Here is a 22323-nt window from a genome sequence, read left to right as displayed (position 1 = left end):
TGGTGAAGCTGTATTTTCATTTGCACTTTTGTTTTATTGACAGTTTATTTAAAAAAACATATTCATTATTCATTTAGTTTATTTATTTTAGCAGTACGTAATTGATGTACACTTATTTTTCATCAGTTAATTATGAGTAAATTCTTATGCAGTATATTTGGTTAGTACTTATTTCCTCATCAGCCTGACCTAAGCCTTAAGTTTATGTGTTGACTCAAAAACAATCTTTTTGATTAACATGTGATTTTATATCATTTGACAAGGATATAAACCAGGGGTCCCCAAAGTACGACCCGCAGGCCAGATCCGGCCTGCCAGCGTCCAGAATCTGGCCAGAAGTCCCAAGTTTAAAACAAACATGTATATATATTATTTGGCTACTGATGTAGCTTACCACCACCAGGTGTGAATGAATGATGGTTCCCACTTCACTGTGAGCGCTTTGAGTATCTAACAAATATACCTGCGATGAGGTGGTGACCTGTCCAGGGTGTACACCGCCTTATATATATATACATATATATATATATATATATATATATATATATATATATATATATATATATACATATATATATATATATATATATATATATATATATATATATATATATATATATATATATATATATATATATATATATATATATATATATATATATATATATATATATATACATATTTATATATATATATATATATATATGTGTGTACATACATAATCAAGATTTCTGTGGTTTATTCTGTATACTGTGCTCAATACCGGGGTACAGCGGAATATACGTTAGGTCAGGAAAAAACATAGAGGCTATATCATCCCTACAAGCCTGTTTCAGAGGTTTCCCTACTCATCAGGGGATTTTATTTTCCTACAATAAAAAAAATAAAATGTTATTTCATATAGTAAAACCTGCGAAACAGGCTTGTAGGTAACAGCAGAAACATTGTTTTTTATCAGGGATCGTATGTTTAAAAAACCTATATTATAGGTAGTGGGCTGTTTTAGGGAATTTTTGATCAAATTATCCGTAATAGCAATATTAATAATGTTGTGTTTATTCTGCGTAGTGCACTTAAAATAATCATGACCATATCTAGGAATTGATATGATGGAAATTTTCCGATTGTTTGCTTGGTGCTTTGATAAACTGAACGCATCATATACATGGTACTATTTGTGATGTTATGAGCCAGGGAAAAAAAGAACTACCCTACCCAGCATGCAACAGGAGTGACGAGCATGCGCGGTAGACCGGTATAGGTTGTGTCGCCATGACGGCATCTTGTATGTTGTGATATGCACGCTCTGAAAGTAAACGTTAAGAACTCAGCCAACAATCCTCGTCTGCATTATTGATAAATAGACAGACAACACATATACTCCGCTGCTTCACAAGCCGCTGGATGTAGCCGGCAAAGTATTCCCATGCTAGCTAGCCGGTCTAGCAAGCACGCGTCATTCAGTCCAAAACGGCGCAATCTATCCACATTCAGAATTGTCTGGCGGTCGTAAGTGATCCCGGAGTGACCACGCTGTAAGCCAGCCATGAAATTTGCAGAATTGTCCGGTATTTTTGCCAAATGTTCCATCTTTACCAAGAGCCCCTCGACGCCGAAGTACATCCGGGAGATGCCATCTTGTTAAGAAAAGGCGTTAACAAAATAAAAGCATGTAAACAACATACGCAAATGTGCGATAAATAATTGTTGGTGTTAACAGATTGATGAGTTAACGGGTAATTAACGCATTAATTTGCCCACCACTAGTATATATACATATATATATATACACACACACACACATATATATATATATATACACACACACATATATATATACATATACATATATATATATATATATATATATATATATATATATATATACACAGCCCAGCGCCCTTCCATATTTTTCAAACCCAATGCAGCCCCTTAGTCAAAAAATTTGGGAACTCCTGATGTAAACTGTAAAAAGGTTACATATAATTATTAAGTTTGATTGAAATATTTGAGTGGCCCCATGGGCCACTCTGTAGTGGAAAAGTTGGGCCCGAGGTCAAATAGGTCGAGAACGCCTTGTGTATCTGAAATTTTACAGAGGTTGTTGATGTACATAATGAATAGTAAAATATCCATGGACCCCGACTTAAACAAGTTGAAAAACTTATTCGGGTGTTACCATTTAGTGGTCAATTGTACGGAATATGTACTGTACTGTGCAATCTACTAATAAAAGTATCAATCAATCAATAAATCAAAACCATTACTGACCTCTTTGGGACGTCACATGCAATACATAAGTGTTCTGACTTATTTGCAATGTTAGTGTTACATAAAAATAAGATTACTTTACGAGTAATGTGTAATTAATGAATTCCTTTTCCTACGTTCCGCCGTTACCGATGTGTTTCATGTATTGTGGCACGCTAGTTTTGACGTGGTTGTATGTCAGCAAAATAGCGTTAGAAGTCCGGCAACTGCAATGCAGGAAGTATCCTTTTACTAACGCAAAATACCAAATAGGAGGTGGCAACATCACACAGCAAACAACACGCAACATGTAATTACACACGTCTACTACTACTACTGCTACTACTACTATGAGGAAATAATGAACAACAAATTGATGATTGAGGTGACAAGCTTGTAATTCTAAAATACCCTGTTTGTGGACAATGACACTACAGCCATCAAAATACATTCAACCTCTTTGTTAACTAGTATTAACACGATTCAGTAAAAAGATTCAACCGATGTTACAGCTGGCAAACAGCTGTTGTTAGGCTAACAAACCTAGCTGAGATAATGTTTCGTCTGAGTGCGCTCTCGCTGACGTCACAAGTTGCTTGGCAACTGACGCTGCCTTTCAATGGCTCACACACACACTGCTCTCATGAAACATCTCTCAACTGCGTATGCCATATATTTGATTTTTTGTTTTTTTAAAGAGCAATTCCATTAGTAATACTGTGACTTTCATTTTTTGGGGTAAGTAGTGAGTAACTATAATTAATGGCTATAGAAAAGTAATATGCCGAAGACTGCCTATTTGTCCGAATTGCTGTCGGTTTTCTACTCTACTCAAAGCCCCCCCTGTCTCATACCATACATACCTTTCCATTTTCCTAAACAATATACCACGGTTAATTGTCTATACCTTATTGACTTTCTTTCTGTCGAAGTAGTTTTAATAGTGAAGAAAGTTGCTCTACATTTACTTTAGGTCTACAACATAGAAATCCTGTTAAAAAGCAACATCTAGTGGTGTGGAGAGGAAGAGCAGCTTCCTTCACATGTCTTCAACTGACACAGTTCAATGCTAGCAACACACACACACACACACACACACGCACGCACGCATGCACACACATGCGTGCACACACACATATGTTTGATGACGTGAGTCAGTCAAACTGGTCGTGTGAAAAACTGACAGAGCAGGTTGAGCGATGTTTGAACCGGACCAGAATAGAAAAGAGGTGGAAAGGAAACAAGTGGATCTTTGGACAAACACGGTAAGAGAACGTCTTTGCGATTTCATAATTTTTAGTTAGGACTGAATAAATGTGAATCCACACTCCACGCACACACATTGTTGGCACGTTATCATCCCATTCTGATGTCATGACAACAGCCTGATTGGTTGTGATTGAGAACGTCTATGGTTGTATTGGTGTCCTTAACGATAACGGATGGCGTTGTGGCTTGTGCAGCCCTTTTAGACATTTGTGATTAAAGGCTATACAAGTACACTTTGATTGATTGTTTGATTGAACGAGCAATCACTCATAGTCCAAAAATATGTCCACTGTATCAGATGACCCCGGCCCCACCTGTCCCCAAACCTCGAGCTCGTTATGCAAGCGACAGATTAAGCTCCACCTCTTCTCCGGAAAGGTAAGTCCGTAAATGTGCGCTCATACACTTGGTTTTTTTTGAAGAAGGTGAACACAGCTGAGACATTTTCGTGCCTTTCAGAGATCCGATTCGCCAAAATGCATCAGATGGAGTTCTGCCAAGAACAGGTACAGATGTACCACAGGCACATAAACACACACACACACACACACACACGCACATACATCACATACACACACGCACATGCATGCACACGCACACACCACAACAAAATATTCAGGGATATTTTGGTGAGGAAAGTTAAACTGAAGGGACTGCTGATGCTTTCTGCCAAACTGGTTTGTAAACTGGTTTGAATTTTTATGTGAGCACGATGGTAGCAAAACAATTTGTAAATGCATGTCTCACACAGTGTCTGTCATACAATCTGTGTGTGCATGATCAGATTTGTGTGTGTAAACAATATGTACCGTAATAGCGGTATAGCTCGGTTGGTAGAGCGGCCGTGCCAGCAACTTGAGGGTTGCAGGTTCGATCCCCGCTTCCGCCATCCTAGTTACTGCCGTTGTGTCCTTGGGCATGACACTTTACCCACCTGCTCCCAGTGCCACCCACACTGGTTTGAATGTAAAAATTAGATATTGGGTTTCACTATGTAAAGCGGTTTGAGTCACTAGAGAAAAAGTGCTGTATAAATATAATTCACTTCACTTCCTTGAACTGCCGCCGGGGCGCTAATTAATTTAAAACCTCTTCTCACTCCTGCGCTTACCAAAGGCATGCGGTAAAAGTAAGCATGCGCTAATTATTTTAAAACCCCTTCTCACTCCGGCACTTACCAATGGTATGCAGTAAAAAATTGAGTGTGATGTAAGCTTGGACCTTAAATCCTACTGAATAGCTCCTAATCTTCTTCCCTTTATGTGATTTAAAAAATCCTGCTATTTTCATCAGCCTACTCCATTTTGAAAATGATGACAGGAGAAGTGTCACTCGGCACGTCACAAGTTTGACCAGGCGGTAATACTAAGCATGCGCTAATTATTTTGGGAAGCGAGCTTGACATGGCAGTAATTCAAGGCAGGCGAATACTATATGCGCTGTGGCAATTCAAGGAAATACGGTATGTAGGTTTGCAAGTGAAATCTGTGAATGTATAAATAGACCTTTGCCGATAATACATTGTGACCGACAATATACTGTCCCACAAATTGCTGATCCCATTAGTATTTTTTACTGTTGTAATTGGAAGATCAAGAACTTTTAAGTACTAACGTGATTTTACATGGTTTATGATGTCTCCTTTCCCTTCAGATGAAGATCCCCCTCTTGGTTCCACTGCTGAATCACCGGGTTTACAGACACTGGCAGGTGTTGCTGACATACCACCAATGGAAACAACTGACTCTGCTCAAGATCCACCAATTGTACCTGTCCCCTCGTCCCTTCCATCCATGCAAAGTATGGTCAGCAGCATTAAAAGCAGCATACCAAGTTTAGCAGGAACTGCTGACACCATTGCTAACCCTGCCGTTACTATGCAAAGCTCCTCCACCTCGTCCCCTCCATCCATACAAAGCCTGGACATGAGCAGCCCCACACCAAGTTTAGATGGAACTTTTAGCACCCTTGCTAACTCTGCTGTTACTATGCATAGCTCCTCCAGCTCGTCCCCTTCCTCCATACAGAGCATTGTCAGCAGCGTTGCAAACCGCACACCAAGTTTAGATGGAACTGCTAGCACCACTGCTAACCCCACGGTTACTGCGCAAAGCTCCTCCACTTTATCCACTTCCTCCGTACAGAGCATGGCCATCAGCATTGCAAACCATGCACCCAGTTTGGATGGAACTGGTAGCACCACTGCTAACCCTGTGGTTACAACGGAAAGCTCCTCCACCTCGTCCCCTCCACTCATACAAAGCATGGTCAGCACCATTGCAAACCACATACCAAGTTTAGATGGAACTGCTAGCACCATTGCTAACCCTGCGGTTACTACGCAAAGCTCCTCCACCTCGTCCCTTCCATCCATACAAAGCATGGTCAGCAGCATTGCAAACCGAACACCAAATTTAGATGAAACTGCTAGCACCACTGCTAACCCTACGGTTACTGCGCAAAGCTCCTCCGCTTCGTCCCCTTCCTCCATACAAAGCATGGTCAGCAGCATTGCAAACGACACACCCGGTTTGGATGGCACTGCTAGCAGCTCAGCTATCCCTGTGGTTACAACGCAACGCTCCTCCACCTCGTCCCCTCCATCCATACAAAGCATGGTCAGCAGCATTGCAAACCACATACCAAGTTTAGATGGAACTGCTAGCACCACTGCTAACCCTGCGGTTACTACGCAAAGCTCCTCCACCTCGTCCATTCCATCCATACAAAGCATGGTCAGCAGCATTGCAAACCGAACACCAAATTTAGATGGAACTGCTAGCACCACTGCTAACCCTGCGGTGACTACGCAAAGCTCCTCTACCATGTCCCTTCCATCCATACAAGGCATGGTCAGCAGCATTGTAAACCGCAACCCAAGTTTAACTGGAACTGCTAGCCCCCTTTCTAATCCTGTGGTTACTACGCAAAGCTCCTCCACCTCGTCCACTCCATCCATACAAAGAATGGTCAGGAGCCTTGTAAACCGCTCAACAAGTTTTGATGGAACTGTGAGCACCACTGCTAACCCTGCGGTTACTACGCAAAGCTCCTCCACCTTGTCTCCTCCATCCATACAAAGCATGGTCAGCAGCATTGCAAACCGCAGAACAAGCTTAGCTGAAACTCTGAGCACCACTGCTAACCCTGCGGTTACTACGCAAAGCTCCTCCACCTCGTCCCGTTCATCCATACGAAGCATGGTCAGGAGCATTGCAAGCCGCACACCAAATTTATCAGGAACTACTAGCACCACTGCTAACCCTGCAGTTACTACGCAAAGCTCCTCCACCTCGTACCCTCCATCCATACAAAGCATGGTCAGCAGCATTGCAAGCCGCATCCCAAGTTTAGCAGGCACTGCCAGCACCATTGCTAACCCTGCCGTTACTACCGAAAGCTCCCCCAGCCTTGCTGTTAGCGCCTGGATGAGCCCGCAGACACGGCCACCTGAACCCCTCACTCCTTTGATAAGGGGTGACTCACACGCTGGTAAATTACTCACTGTTTCTTTTTGTTGATTATCACTGTGAATCCAAGTTGCTTTTTCTGAATCTCTCAAATGGCTTTCGAATTGCTTTCGAATGGCCGTTGATTTTTCTTGAAACAGTATTAAGGGAGTAAAACTAAGAAAATGTTGTATGGAAAACACATAGAAGGCACACATTGAAGCACAACCTTAACAGCATCATAGGTAAGATAGTTAGGTATGGGAAAGAATAATATAGTATGACGATAAGATCGTCCACCAGAAAATCTCTGGCTCAACACGGGTGTGCTGGCCCAGAACAGGCCCATCATAGCCCAAGACAAACAAAGGTGTTAGGACCAGAGGACAACCAGCCCCAGAGCCAGCAAGAGACCAACACTCAGAAGGACAGGTAGAAATCAGGAGGCCCGAACTGAGTGGGCGCAGAGCCACTCCTGTTTTCAGGAAGGAGCCCTGCTCCCACCCCAACAGCCCTCACCCTCCTTTCCTCGTCAGAGCCCAACATGGGTCGACCCATCCAGAGTGACCGAAGCTTTGCAATGATTGTATTGACAAAATAACTTAACCCTTTGTGACGAATGTATTTTCTGCTTAATGTCCAGACCTTGTTCTTGACAATTGCTAGACAATCACTGTTGTCTTTCTCTGGTCCAGATGTGCTTGTTGTGGCCCCATCATCACAACCAGAGGGAGATGCTGGGCCCACTGGACAAGGTACAGTACAGTAGGACCATATGCAATTTTCAGCTTGATTCACGTTACACCTGACAACTTCCCCTTTTCTTCTCGCTAACACCACAGAGAAAGGGAAAGAAGGCCTCTACCTTAATATGTTGGACGGCTCGGATGAGGACGTTGACTCTGATTCGTCAAATGAGGAGGAACCTTTGGAAGTTTCATCTGGACCTAATGAACAAATGACAGTTGACCTTGCACACAACCGGCTCAACAACAACAAGTACGTACAGTATATGCGGTACTTCACTCAGTACCACGACTTTTGTTTACACTAATAATGTGTGTTGTGTCTGTTGTTCGTGAAGTGTCCTTTACAACCTTTCAGCAAGTGTTATTCCCCCTCAGCCAGTCCCACCTGCTGGCCAATCAGCAAAAATGGCAAAATATTACAAACAAAAGATTCCAAGGTACAAAACAGACACAACTTATGAATTTGTGGAGTCGTTGTTGTTGGTCCAATTTTCAGCGCTAAGCCTTCTGCTAAATGTAAACACTTAGCAAAGAATTTAAGTCCTGACTTCCTTTTTTACATGAATTTATATATTTATTTATCTAGATTAAGATAATTACCAGTAGATTTGCAATGCTTACATAGCAAAAAGGCAATTAACATGAGTGATTGTTAACTCTCATGGTCTCCTATTTGCCAACACAAATTACCCTTAAGGTTGCTCTCAACATACTTATGAAGGTTCTCATTCATCCAGGTGATTGTCATCTTAGGGCAGGGGTAGGGAACCTATGGCTCGCGAGCCAGATGTGGCTCTTTTGATGACTGCATCTGGCTCTCGGATAAATCTGAGCTGACATTGCTTAACACGATAAATAATGAATAATTCCACTTGTGTTAAAAAAACGTTCAAAATATAAAACATTGTCATGCATTTTTATGTTCAAGAAGTTGGTAAGAAGTCATTTAATTATTATTGGTTAGTGTGGGGCTTGCCCTCCTGGGGGTTCTTCAGACCACCAAGCACTGACATGAGAACCTGTTTCAGGGTTTCAATATTATTTTATTTTTCAATAAGTCTCTCAGTTGCTTTCCAGCAATTGTCTTTTTCTCTTTCTTTCTCGCTCGCGCTCTGGTTTCTAGCCCCAAGCCCATCTCTCCTCCTGGCGGCTGCTTATGACATAGCGACAGGTGATCAGATAAAAAGGCCCAGGTGGGCCTTCTACGTACCTGTCGCTGATTTCGACAACAGGCCCGTAGGCCACGCCCCCTCCACAGTTAGCTTCAGAATAACAATGTTTTTACAAAGAATAAGAGACCTCTCTAGAAATGTTGGTCTTTCTTAAAAATGCACGCGTTTTGTTGTGTTCAGTGTTAAAAAAAATATTATATGGCTCTTACGGAAATACATTTTAAAATAGTTGGCTTCTTGGCTCTCTCAGCCAAAAAGGTTCCCGACCCCTGTCTTAGGGCATTCAATCGTTCGCAACTGGACTGCTCGGTTTGTCTTTAAGACAAACCGAGCAGTCCAGTTGCGAACGATTGAACGCCCTGAAATGTTGCTCTCAACAGTTTACAAATGCTCTTAACGTGTGTTCATGTGAAATGTTTAAGATCGACACAGTTTTCAAGCGTAAAACATACACAGAGAATGTCTGCAACGTTTGGACAACACCTTTGGTGGTGTTTCTTTCTGTAATCATAATTAATTGTTACTATTATTAGTTATCAATGATCAAAACATTACAAAAAAGTTTGTTCTTTTATTGCAGTCGAGTGTGTACTTTTAACTGACCATTAAATAAAACAAGTAAAACATCACTGTTTAAACATTTTGGTTGAAATACTGCGCATTTGGAGGTTAAGGTTACAAGGGACATTTAAAACATCCATCTATCCATTTTCTACCGCTTGTCCCTTTTGGGGTCGCAGGGGGTGATAACAAATTCATAAAATCACAAGGTGATTCAACATTATTGAAGTAAATAAGCCTCTACTTTCTGAAAAAGTTGCCTCAAATTCAGGCATTTTAGGTCACGATAATCACAAAAAAAAACCACGAAATCCTGGAGGGATGGCCTAATGAGGACAGGCATTGGGAAAGATGGACAAATAAAACCTTTTTGTGAAGTTGTGTTGTTGTCATGCAGCATTGCAACGATTCGAGTGTCCAGAACGAAAGGACAAGGCCCACGCTCCATTCCACAAAGTGGTGTGGCCCGAGCAAGCTGGCTGGAGACATGGAAAGGCTTCAGGTATATTCATCGTCCTTTTTGTCTTGAGAGATAAAATAAACATACAATAAAAAGATGTCTTCTTTTTTTTTTTTTTAGACATTATGTATTTTGGGGGACATTTGATGGACAGTTGATGTCACTGCAGAAAAAACGAAAAGTAAGTCCGTCCTCTTTTGTGTATATTTTGTATGTGTGTGTTAGTAATAATTGCGTTTTCTTAAACAGGACTATTTCAGCGAGATCCTTTTCCACGTGTCCAGTATCACTAACATAAAGAAACTAGACAAGAGAAGGTTCTCGGTTTACTTCAAAAAGAAACATTATGACTTCATGGCTCCCAGTGATGGTAAGATACTGCTCTCTACTCTCCCACTCTTTCCAATTTTCTATTGGACTGCACTGATTTGTACCATGATAGTAGTGGTTGACTGATATAATTGGCCGACATTGACATACAAACTAGATTTCGGATCATATCGATATACGTTTTTTCCTGACGATAATGATGTAATCTGTTATGATCGGGTCGCACGGTAGTGAGACCGTGTTCTCCAGGATGCAGAAAGACAAGCAGCGCGTAGATAAGACACTTTTAATCTACAAAGATAGGGCAAAAATCCAAAATGGGAGACCGTGCTGATAAGAAACGAGCACAGGGAGCTCAATGCCCATCCATCCATTAATTTTTTACCGCTTATTCCCTTTGGGGTTGCGGGGGGCGCTGGTGCCTATCTCAGCTACAATCGGGCGAAAGGCGGAGTACACCCTGGACAAGTCGCCATCTCATCGCAGGGCCAACACAGATAGACAAACAACATTCACACTCACATTCACACACTAGGGACCATTTAGTGTTGCCAATCAACCTATCCCCAGGTGCATGTCTTTGGAAGTGGGAAGAAGCCGGAGTACCCGGTGGGAACCCACGTAGTCACGGGGAGGACATGCAAACTCCACACAGACAGATCCCGAGCCCGGGTTTGAACCCAGGACTACTCAGGACCTTTGTATTGTGAGGCAGACGCACAAACCCCTCTCCCACCGTGAAGCCCGAGCTCAATGCCACTTAAAAGAAAAACTTTGCATAGCAGACAAAGAAAGAGAGTAACAAGGAGCTCGCATACTGTACCAACTTACTGTCATCGAAAGAGGCTGCACTGAACATAACTTTTTGCTAATAGCGAACAAAGTACCCGTGCTGGGTCTGAGTGGAAAGACTGGGTATATAAGGGGCCATGATTAGCTAACCACTAAATGAAGGCAAGTGCGGAGAGCGCGCTCAAAAACACAGAAAGTAAACATAGGAAGAAGCGCTGAAAGAGAAATAGCCCTGAAACATAGGAAAACTATAACATGTATCAAACAAGACATGGCCTGATGTGTCAGGTCCTGACAGCACCACCCCGCCCCCGTTCCCTCCCCTTATCCCCTCAAAGGGGAACTGCACTTTTTTGCCCATTGTTCACAATCATTATGAAATACATGAAGACGAATGTATTTTTTTTTCAATGCATTCAAACTTGTAAATAAATGCAAATAAAAGTCTGCTTACAGCCGAGCCAATGGGAGGTCCTCTATTCCGCCCATAGATCCCAACAAAAAAAACATTCAAAAAGCGCCAACAATACTGAATTTACATTTCGTGACCTGACTTTTAACCAAGTATCAGTAATATTGTTATTGTAAGCGCTAACGCAGACAAACTATTTATAGCGGCACTTTGATCACGAGCTTGTGTGACATATCCTTGCTCGTAAAACTTTATTGTAGATTATAAATCATGCCTCTAACCTGGATAGTAGAGGGAAGAGGACGTATTCCGACAAATGTTTACACTTTGGCAGCCAATTTAGAAACGGGATGGCAAAAACAACACAAAAAGACACTTGGATTATGAGTATTTTTTCATCTAAACAGCAATACATGAACATCCCAGCAGTCAGCATCCTAATGACTGCAGACATTGTACAGTAAGTGATGTTTTATTAAGTTTATTGGCTCTCACAAAGTCTGCAGTGAGTACTAATCAGTGATGTAGTTGGGGAGAAAAAAAAAGATAATATTGTGATGCCTTTTTAAAATTAATACGGAAGCAGCTTTCTGGGTCTGGTGAAGTGGTAGCGCGTGCGGGAAGAACGCCTGGAACGATCTCTAGTTTATCCTGTCTTCTGTTGGATTTTGTCATGTGACTTCAATACAGAAATATTTATTCCCGGTGGTTTGTGTCACAGATATTCAAGAAGGTTGGGTCCAGTCTCTCTTGGCGTCTCGGGGACAACCGAATCCCGCTGCACCGGAACTGCACGGGCCGATCAACATCAAAGATATAAGAAGCCGGAATTACGCTGCCATCTGCGGGCCTGACTTCTGGGTTTACCCCGAGAAAGATCGTTTCCAGCTCGGCCTGGCTTCCTACAGCATTCCTCTGAACTTGGCCTCAGTCACGGCGACCGGAAAACACTCATTTTCAATGACCACGCCCTTCAAGACCATACAGTACTGACCCGTTTGTCCTCCTTTCTGTCCCATTATATGTGTTTTCCTCTCTGCTTGACTGTGTCTCCATTCCTTTCGCCAGCCTGTCTGTTGATTCATCAAAGGATCTTAAGGTCTGGTTAGACGGCTTGTCCTCATCAATCAGTCGTGCTCTGTCCAGCAGCCAGGTGGCGACGCGTCTATGGAAAAATCCCTCCAATCAACAGTGCGCCGATTGCAGCGCCGCCAATCCTGAGTGGGCGTCGATCAACCTGTTGCTTGTCATCTGTGACAGATGTGCAGGTGACCACTCCCTTATCCGACAGTCCTCCTGTTTAATACTAACTAACCAGTTAATGCTAGGCATATTTCTTCAGGTCACCATCGAAGTCTTGGCAGCACTCTCTCCAATGTCCGGAGTCTAAAGATGGACAACAAGGTTTGGACTGAACCACTCGTACAGGTAAGGCGGAGCGGACGGAACACACAATTAAATGTTTGTCTGTCTCTTAGACCTGTGAAACCCTCTTCCCTCACAGCTGTTCGTTACATATGGCAACAGGCTGGCCAATCAGGTGTGGGCGCCGCTGGTGCCCCTTTTCGAGCAGTTAAGACCAGAGTCTTCAGATGAGCAGAGATCAAACTTCATTCAAGACAAATACCGCAAGGGGCAGTACCGAAGAGTACATGCGCTGGCGTCCTCTTCTGATCTGATGCAGCAGGTGTGACTGACGCGTGACCATGTTGACCGTAAGACCACTTGTACGACCCAGTGACTCCACTCCATGTTTTGTTTCAGAGGATGCGAGAGGTTGTTTGTGGCAGCGATGTCGAAGAAACCATGACACTTATCTGCTCCGGGGCAAAGGTGTCACACTCACACAAACACACACATTCACACATGTACAAACATTTTATATCATCACTGCCTTCCTGCAGGTGTGTCAATCAGATCCTCAGAGCCCCTCTCCCATCCAGCTGGCTGAGAGGGCCGGGCAAGCTCTGCAGGCAGAGATACTTAAACTCAACGAGTATACAGGTGAAACACAACACTTATTTGCATTGAAAACAGTATGAAGACAAAGATGTTAGCAATTTTTGTTGTTGTTTTGTTTTGTTTTTTTCAAAATAGAGGTTCCACCTTACCTTCCCAAGATAGGGTACAGGCGAGCTGACTCCGTCCCCTCATGTAAAAAAAAAATCAAATAAAATCGCCGGCCTCCAGGTACTTTTGTTGTATTGATTTGATGTGCGTCGTTTGTGCAGGTGAGGAAGAGGAGGAGCTCCATGGCAAATTGGAAGACGATCGTTTCCTCTTTTCTTTGGAAAATGACTCCGCGGCATGTGACGTCCTCGACTTGCGGGAAGTTTTATCGCTTTTCCGAAAAGACGGGTAATCATTCCTATTATACTATTACATTATTAACTAGAAAGCTCTTGATGGGGCGGCATGGCGTAGTGGGTAGAGCGGCCGTGCCAGAAACCTGAGGGTTGCAGGTTCGCTTCCCACCTAATGACATCCAAAAAAATCGCTGCCGTTGTGTCCTTGGGCAGGACACTTCCCCCTTTGCCCCCGGTGCCGCTCACACAGGTGAATGAATGATGAATGAATGATTGGTGGTGGTCGGAGGGGCCGTAGGCGCAAACTGGCAGCCATGCTTCCGTCAGTCTACCCCAGGGCAGCTGTGGCTACTGATGTAGCTTACCACCACCAGGTGTGAATGAATGTTGAGTCCCACTTCTCTGTGAGCGCTTTGAGTATCTAATAATAGAAAAGCGCGATATAAATATAATCCATTATTATTATTGATGAACACAGACTTCCCAACAGCAAAAAAGTCCTTCATACACACGGTGATCTGGATTACCCTGATACTGGGGCGGCATAGCTTGTTTGGTAGAGTGGCCCTGCCAGCAACTTGAGGGTTCCAGGTTCGATTCCCGCTTCCACCATCCTAGTCACTGCCGTTGTGTCCTTGGGCAAGACACTTTACCCACCTGCTCCCAGTGCCACCCACACTGGTTTGAATGTAACTTAGATATTGGGATTCACTATGTAAAGCGCTTACAGTCACTAGAGAAAAGCGCTATATAAATATAATTCACTTCACTTCACAAAATATAATCACTTGTTCTTTGAAATTATCTTGTAACGATCTTGCGTTCCTTATGTCTCAAAGGGCTTCACAAACCACAAAGACGTCCTCGGATTAGATGAAAATCCGCCTATGACTTTTTGAGCTATCTAAAACATGATGAGGAAACACTCTTGTTTATCTCCACTAACATACCAGCATACTATTATACACCCACACAAATGCATTAACGGAAGGTAACGTAGCAGAAATTATACAGATGAGGCCCAAATTCAAATCGATTGTTCCTTATCCTATTTTTGGAAAGTTGAATCAAAATATACCCATAAAATTTTGAGCTACAGTATCCATAGCGGAATGAGGGGAAAAAACGGAGTGAACCCTCTCGTCAGACATCCTCTTGTTTGTCTCAGTGGGTGAAGACGTATCAATCAATTGATCAAAGTTTATTTATATAGCCCTTGATCACAAGTGTCTCAAAGGGCTGCACAATCCGTAACGACCTCCTTTGCTCAGATCTCAACAGGGCAAGAAAAAACTCAACCCAATGGGATACAATGAGAAACCTTAGAGGGGACGGCAGATGTGGGGACCCTCCCCCTGGGCGCCCGGTGCAATGGACGTCGAGTGGATCTAGTTAATAGTGTGAGAGTCCAGTCCATAGTGGGGCTAGCAGGGGATCATCTTGAGTGGAGACAGGGTCCCGTCACCTGTTTTCCCTTTTTCCCGGGTCCTGAGATTGAACAGCTAGCGACTCATCAGTAGTCACCTAAAAGCTTCTCCACGCAGGAGAAGGGGGCAGAGCAGAAAAGAGACGGCAGATCAACTGGTCTAAAATGGGGGGTCTATTTAAAGGCTAAAAACTTCAAAGTTGATTGTCACACGCACTCTTGGTGTGGCAAAATTATTCCCTGCATTTGACCCATCACCCTTGTTCACCCCCTTGGAGTTGAGGGGAGCAGTGGGCAGCAGCGGTGCCGCGCCCGGGAATCATTTTTGGTGATTTAGCATCCAATTCCAACCCTTCATGCTGAGTGCCAAGCAGGGAGGTAATGAGTCCCATTTTTATAGTCTTTGGTATGACTGGGCCGGGGTTGGAACTCACAGGGTTGACACTCTAACCACTAGGCCACTGAGTAGTTAGTAGCCTATACAAATGAGTTTTAAGACTTACGTACACACACGGAAGTTGAAGGTTGTTACGAACAGCGTCAGGTAACTGAGTAGAAATGATCTGGAACATTTTTGGACATTTCCTAAAAGTTAGTTAAAATATTTGATCACTTTTTGAGTTGTTTGGCGAATTTACTAACAGACAGACAAACCAACAGTATTTTAGTGACACAAGACTATGAACTGTTTTTGCTTTCAGGCCAACCTTTCAGTTCGAGTTGGTCACTTTAGACAATCGGATCGTTTGCGTGGCTGAAAGCGAGGACGAGCTCTTGACGCACCTGGTCCACATCCTTAAGGTGAGCCTCCCCAAGACTCCTTCCATGACCCAGACCAACTGACAAGACCAAAACCCCCTGATAAGATTTCCAGACCTCAGACCACCAGACTGGACACATGACGGCACTCAAACATGCTTGGAACCACCTGACCAGCCTATATGTTGCATGTTCAAATGTTTCAGGTTGTCACTGCTGTCATTTTTTTTTGCAGGTAATTCTGCCAGGGGGCGTGTCCTACGCAGAGGTGTGCGGGGCCTTAGCAGTCAGTAAAGTGTGTGTTGTTGAAGTGGGGGTAGCCACCAATAATCCCGATGCTTGGTTGTTGCTTTGGGATGGCGGCGTGAGCGTTCACCGTGCTCACAGACACTCAAAGCCGCCTCTCATAATTGAACTGAGCACGCTCAGTCACTACGGTAACTCTTCTTGACATTCACATCCAACATGAATTAAAGTCACATGGAAAACACCAAAAGCAAAGTTCCTTCTTATTTTTTTTTTAGAGGTGAAGCAATTTGAAGACGCCATCTCCATGGTATACAGAGACAGGTGGGTGTGTATGTTACACAAATTATTTGTTTGAAATTACGTGACAATTGCCCGTCAGCAGGGGCGTTTCTCTGCACTTTGACGAGCACTACAGCTGCCATAGCTGGTACGGCCTCCTCCAGGATGCTCTGGCCAATCAGAACATTTCAAAACCTCGGGCGGCCAATCAATCTCTGTACCCAATAGCAGACATCGAAGTGATGAACTCGGTGCCGCTGGCCATTGAACGCTGCATCAAACACATCCAAGACTACGGTAAGAAGACTTCTCTTCTTCACATTGTCTTTTTCTTCTCAAAAGACTTAGACTTTGACTTGGACAAACTTTAATGATCCACAAGGGAAATTGTTCCACACAGTAGCTCAGTTACAATGATGGAAAGTGTAAGGATAGAAAGGACAATGCAGGTATACACAAACTAAATATAGCAATGTAAAATATAAGACATGTACGTAATATTTACACCATATATGTACAGTATATTATATATACAGATATATATAAATATATCAGATATATCATATATGCAGTGTAGAAAAATTACCATGTACAATATTACAATATATGTGACAGCTGTATATGTGTCAGGTGTCAGGTAATAGACAGATATCATCTATTGCTGTATGGGGAGTGATTATACAGCTGGATGGAGTGCGGAATGAAGGAGTTCTTGAATCGAACACTGTGGGAACCAAGCTGAAGGAGCCTGTTGGAGTATGAACTCTGCTGTCCCTCAATTGTCAGGTGGAGTGGGTGGGCAGGATTGTCCGTAATGGCCAGCAGTTTGTCCAGTGTCCTCTTGTCCCTCACTGATACAAACGCCTCCAACTGCGAGCCAATAGTTTGGCCGGCTTTCCGGATCAGTTTGTCAATCCGGTTTGAGTCCCTTTTGCTGGTGCTGCTCCCCCAACAGACCACTGCGAAGTACAGGGCACCGGCCACAAAAGACTGATAAAATGTTTCCACACATTAAAGGACCTAAGCTGCTCATGCCCTTCTTGTAAACAGCATTGCAGTTGTCCTTCCAGTCCAGTCTGCTGTTCAAGTCGACTCCCAGGTACTTAAACTGCCCCACTACTGCCATTTCCCGGCCCTGGATCTTGATGGGCTCCACCGGGGTCATTCTCTTCCTGAAGTCGATGACCAGCTCCTTGGTCTTGTCCATATTAAGAACCAGATGGTTCGCCTAAGACCACTCCACAAAGTATGCGATCAGTGTCCTGTACTCCGATTCCTGTCCCTCTCTGATACACCCGACCACAGCAGAGTCATCTGAGTACAGTGGGGCAAAAAAGTATTTAGTCAGCCACCAATTGTGCAAGTTCTCCCACTTAAAATGATGACAGAGGTCTGTAATTTTCATCATAGGTACACTTCAACTGTGAGAGACAGAATGTGAAAAAAAAATCCAGGAATTCACATTGTAGGAATTTTAAAGAATTTATTTGTAAATTATGGTGGAAAATAAGTATTTGGTCAACCATTCAAAGCTATCACTGATTGAAAGAGGTTTTGGCTCAAAATCTCACGATACATGGCCCCATTCATTCTTTCCTTAACACGGATCAATCGTCCTGTCCCCTTAGCAGAAAAACAGCCCCAAAGCATGATGTTTCCACACCCATACTTCACAGTAGGTTTGGTGTCCTTGGGATGCAACTCATTATTCTTCTTCCTCCAAACACGACGAGTTGAGTTTATACCAAAATGGATACATGGATGATACAGCAGAGGATTGGGAGAATGTCATGTGGTCAGATGAAACCAAAATAGAACTTTTTGGTATAAACTCAACCCGTCGTGTTTGGAGGAAGAAGAATACTGAGTTGCATCCCAAGAACACCACACCTACTGTGAAGCATGGGGGTGGAAACATTATGCTTTGGGGCTGTTTTTCTGCTAAGGGGACAGGACGATTGATCTGTGTTAAGGAAAGAATGAATGGGGCTATGTATCGTGAGATTTTGAGCCAAAACCTCCTTCCATCAGTGAGAGCTTTGAATGGTTAACCAAATACTTATTTTCCACCATAATTTACAAATAATTTCTTTAAAATTCCTACAATGTGAATTCCTGGATTTTTTTTTTCACATTCTGTCTCTCACAGTTGAAGTGTACCTATGATGAAAATTACAGACCTCTGTCATCATTTTAAGTGGGAGAACTTGCACAATCGGTTGCTGACTAAATACTTTTTTGCCCCACTGTATTTCTGCAGGTAGCAAGACCTGGAACTATACTGGAAGTCTGAGGTGTACAGGGTGAACAGGAAAGGAGACAGGACGGTCCCCTGTGGAGCACCTACACCACTGACCGCAGTATCCGACAGGGAGCTCCCCAGACAATGTTTATTGGTTGTTGTTTCAGGTCTGAATGTGGAGGGTGTGTACCGCCGCTGTGGACTGGCCTCCAAGGTGTCACAACTGGTGGAGGCCTTGGTGAAATGTCCGAGCTCTGCCTCTCTGGAGTCAGATGAACAAGGTGTTTTGGACGTAGCCTCTGCCCTGAAAAAATATATTCGCCAGAGGGAACCGCTCTTCCCAGAGAAGGAAAAGAAGGACTGGGTACAGGCGGCAGGTCAGTCCATAGTACTACAAAATGATTACTACTTGTAGTAGTAGTTGACACCTTTTGTGTGTCAGTGATTCCAGATAAAGAAAAGAGGTGGTCAACCTACCGCCAGTTGCTACAGCAACTCCCTGGTCAGCAGCGTGCAACGCTGGACGCCTTGTTTGGACACTTTTACTTGTAAGTAAAAAACATGGCAGGGACTCGGACTCATTCCCCCTAACTGTGTGCGTGTCTTGTGTCAGGGTTCAGGCCTACTCTCAAGTCAACAAGATGTCCGCCCAAAACCTGGCCCTGGTTCTGGTTCCCTCACTCTTCAACAGCTTGAGCGCCGATCTGCTCAATATGACCCGCGAGTTCATCATCCACCACGACATGCTTTTTCCGGTACAGCATGCGTGTCACGTGACCCACGTTAATGGATTGTTCGTTGGCTAAAAAGTGTGTTGCAATGGTTTCCAGACCCACAAACAGCATGGCAGGTGAGGAAGAGCAGCAGATCACAGTCCGCTGAAGAAGCACAAGAGGAAGGTTTGGGACGAAATCAATACTGACGATCAATTGTCTGCATGTTGAAAGAGTTGGAAGACATCAGCCCTTTTCCACCAAAATACCAAAAAGTTTAAAAAAACAATTGTTTTATATAATAAATGAAATATGGAGAATTGTATATATAGTGCGGTTTACCGGTACCAATACAGTACCACGGTACTAATGAGTTAAAATGGACTATATTGCTTCTGAAAAATACCGGTACTATTTATTTTCCAGAGATGACGGAGGGGTGGTAAAACGAGCAGAGGAGCATAAAACAATGCACACACACAGAGTACCTACATGTAGACACAGTGTGGTGATAGAAAAGGAAGAATAGACACATTTTTGGCTTAAAAACTAAGGGTAACGTTGAAGCTATAAACACTAAAGCGCCGCTCTGCAAAAGGTGCTTATCCCTTACCATGAATTGATTAACAAGTTGAAAAATGTATTCGGGTGTTACCATTTAGTAGTCAATTGTACGGAATACGTACTGTACTGTGCAATCTACGTTAACGTTAGCCGTTTGCTAGATAGCGGCTAACGACCATCCGCAGTCAGTAGTGTTTTAGCTACTTCTATATCACTAATCCTCGCCGCCATGGCGACAAATGAACTACGTTTCTTACAATTATCATTCCTGAAGGACGGGGACTAATTAAACATACTTCACTACACACCGTAGGAGGATACAAAGGCTAACTGCTAACAGCAAGCTAGCGCACCTCAATATAAACAAATGCCGTGGGCAGGTATACATACACAGACATCGATTGTATTGATACCAAGTACAAGAGTCGTATATAGTCAATGGTTACGTCGATAATGTCCATTTTTGGTCTTTTTTTAACTGTTTATTAATTCATGAAATGGACACAGGAGAACTTTAATTATGATCAATGTATGACCCTGTACCAACTTGGTATTGGATTGACAGCAAAATTTGTAGTATCACCCAAAATGTATATAAAGTATACAAACAACTGAAAAATAAGTGCTTATTACATTATAACAGAAGTTTAGATAGAACATGTTAAAACAAAAAGTAAGCAGATATTAATAGCAAATGAACAAGTAGATGTTACGGCTCAGACCACTGCCAACGTCGCTCATCAGTCTGTGCGCACTTCAGGACACACCCACGGGCGCGCACATCCACTGACGAGCCGCGTTCGTCTCCGCCCTGCAGCAGCCGCCAGCTGCAATCAATCACTGGCAATCCTCACACCTGACGGTAATGATGGAGCTGCCTTCATAAGCCTGGACAACCTGGCATGCCGGTGCCGGAGTGTAATCATCTTTACCTTCCCTGTGTTGCATCCCCGAGTCAAGCTGTGCGTCTTGTGCTCCCGGAACTTCCCTCTCTCCCCGTGCATCATGGTTTTTCGACTGCTTCCCTCGTTCCTCGATTCTTCGCTCGCCCCACGACTCTGACGCCTCTCTCTCGCCCCGGATCCCCTGCATGCCCCATGGACTGCCTCGTTCCTTCCCTCCTAATTCAACATTTACGGTAACACTTTAGAGCTAATCTACACACATAGTCACACACATACAATCTTGGATTTTGTCACACACTATTCTATAGTTTATTAGTATTGTAAATTATTATTATTATATATATAGAGAGAGGGCATATATATAATAAATCATTGCACACTACTCCCCTCTGGTGTCCGTTTGCCGTCACTCCCCTTGCAATCCACAACAGTAGATTAATTATCCATTTTCTACTGCTTGTTCCTCATAATTTTGAGAAAGTATTAGAATGGGAAATGACACAATATGTTACTGCATACGTCAGCAGCCAAAATAGGAGCCTTTGTTTGCTAACTTACAACTAAAAGAGATGTTAACAATTATATTTAATGCCGAAATTATTCTTTGATTGCAATGATAAATGTATGTTTAACGTATAATGAGATTTTCTGTGAAAATAAAGCCGTTAATTACATTTTGTTTGTGGTCCCTTTTGTTTTGAAAAGTATTCCAAATACATTTTGGTACCGGTCCCAAAATATTGGTATCGGGACAATTCTAACAGCAGGGATTTTGACTCGTGGGCCAAATTTAGAGAAAAAAAATGTATCTGGGGGCCTGTATTATTTTTAGGAACACTAATACAAAACCTCACAATAATGTCTGATTGAATGCTAAAATCTTTATGACAGACCGCCGTAAAAACGGAATTGAATATTAAATTTTTTTACTGAATGAGACACCCAGAATGTACATGAAGATAAAGAATGTGGGATTTACAATATTAACTATGAAGGATAAAACACTAAATATTGACAACATATGAATGTCACACCCCTTCTCCATCCACATATTTTACAATCGATAAAAATGCAAAAAACATAGCAAAATATGAACGGCAGTGGTAAAAAAACAAACACCTACTATCTGATATATGTGATACTCCCCAAAATGTAGAACTTTGTTGCAAAAATCTCCTTTCACGTTTGTCCCTGACACCCGCATTTCAGGCTATGGAAACACTCTGTGGAAACACTCCCCACCCACACTGCTTGGTCCCTCGTCTGAGCTGCTGTGACCTACATTACCATAGTAACTAATTAGATAACCAAAGTACCTAATTAGATTACCTTAGTAAATAGTATATAAGGCAAAAGTGCAGATTCCAACCATTGGAATAATTTGTATAGTTCCAGACTTACGGTCATTAGAAAACATCACTGCACATCATAATGGC

At 42.9% G+C, this 22323-nt stretch overlaps 1 protein-coding gene across 6 annotated transcripts; it reads left to right on the top strand.

Annotated features, from left to right (window-relative positions):
• Window positions 1-3362: 3362 nt before the first annotated feature.
• On the top strand, window positions 3363-21561 carry LOC133551831 (arf-GAP with Rho-GAP domain, ANK repeat and PH domain-containing protein 1). Of its 6 annotated transcripts, XM_061898962.1 has the most exons (27): window positions 3363-3515; window positions 3818-3897; window positions 3979-4025; window positions 5173-7011; window positions 7664-7723; window positions 7811-7967; window positions 8053-8154; window positions 9848-9952; window positions 10031-10091; window positions 10160-10280; window positions 12166-12430; window positions 12513-12712; window positions 12787-12872; window positions 12949-13131; window positions 13209-13277; window positions 13349-13448; window positions 13542-13598; window positions 13676-13802; window positions 15878-15977; window positions 16171-16372; window positions 16460-16505; window positions 16564-16760; window positions 18873-19082; window positions 19148-19253; window positions 19319-19460; window positions 19536-19604; window positions 20743-21561. In XM_061898962.1, the coding sequence occupies exons 1-26, from the start codon at window positions 3450-3452 to the stop codon at window positions 19557-19559; spliced, it is 4752 nt and encodes a 1583-aa protein (XP_061754946.1). In that variant the 5' UTR covers window positions 3363-3449; the 3' UTR covers window positions 19560-19604; window positions 20743-21561. The 6 variants fall into 6 exon arrangements, with proteins under 6 accessions (XP_061754946.1, XP_061754945.1, XP_061754948.1 ...); XM_061898961.1 differs by having other exon boundaries at window positions 19536-21561; XM_061898963.1 differs by having other exon boundaries at window positions 3364-3515; window positions 16567-16760; window positions 19536-21561.
• The last annotated feature ends 762 nt before the right edge of the window (window positions 21562-22323 follow it).

This window comes from Nerophis ophidion, linkage group LG04 (genome assembly GCF_033978795.1).
Source record: "Nerophis ophidion isolate RoL-2023_Sa linkage group LG04, RoL_Noph_v1.0, whole genome shotgun sequence".
Taxonomy (NCBI): Eukaryota; Metazoa; Chordata; class Actinopteri; order Syngnathiformes; family Syngnathidae; genus Nerophis; species Nerophis ophidion.
The sequence above is the reverse complement of the archived record's forward strand: the minus strand, read 5'-3'. Positions and strand labels throughout refer to the sequence as shown.

Excerpts from the sequence above, each read along its gene's own strand:
- LOC133551831 (XM_061898962.1), top strand. The coding sequence starts at position 3,450 with ATGTTTGAACCGGACCAGAATAGAAAAGAGGTGGAAAGGAAACAAGTG. Across the intron at positions 4,026-5,172 it reads TGGAGTTCTGCCAAGAACAG|ATGAAGATCCCCCTCTTGGT; the intron begins GTACAGATGTAC and ends CTTTCCCTTCAG. Across the intron at positions 13,803-15,877 it reads TCGCTTTTCCGAAAAGACGG|GCCAACCTTTCAGTTCGAGT; the intron begins GTAATCATTCCT and ends TTTTGCTTTCAG.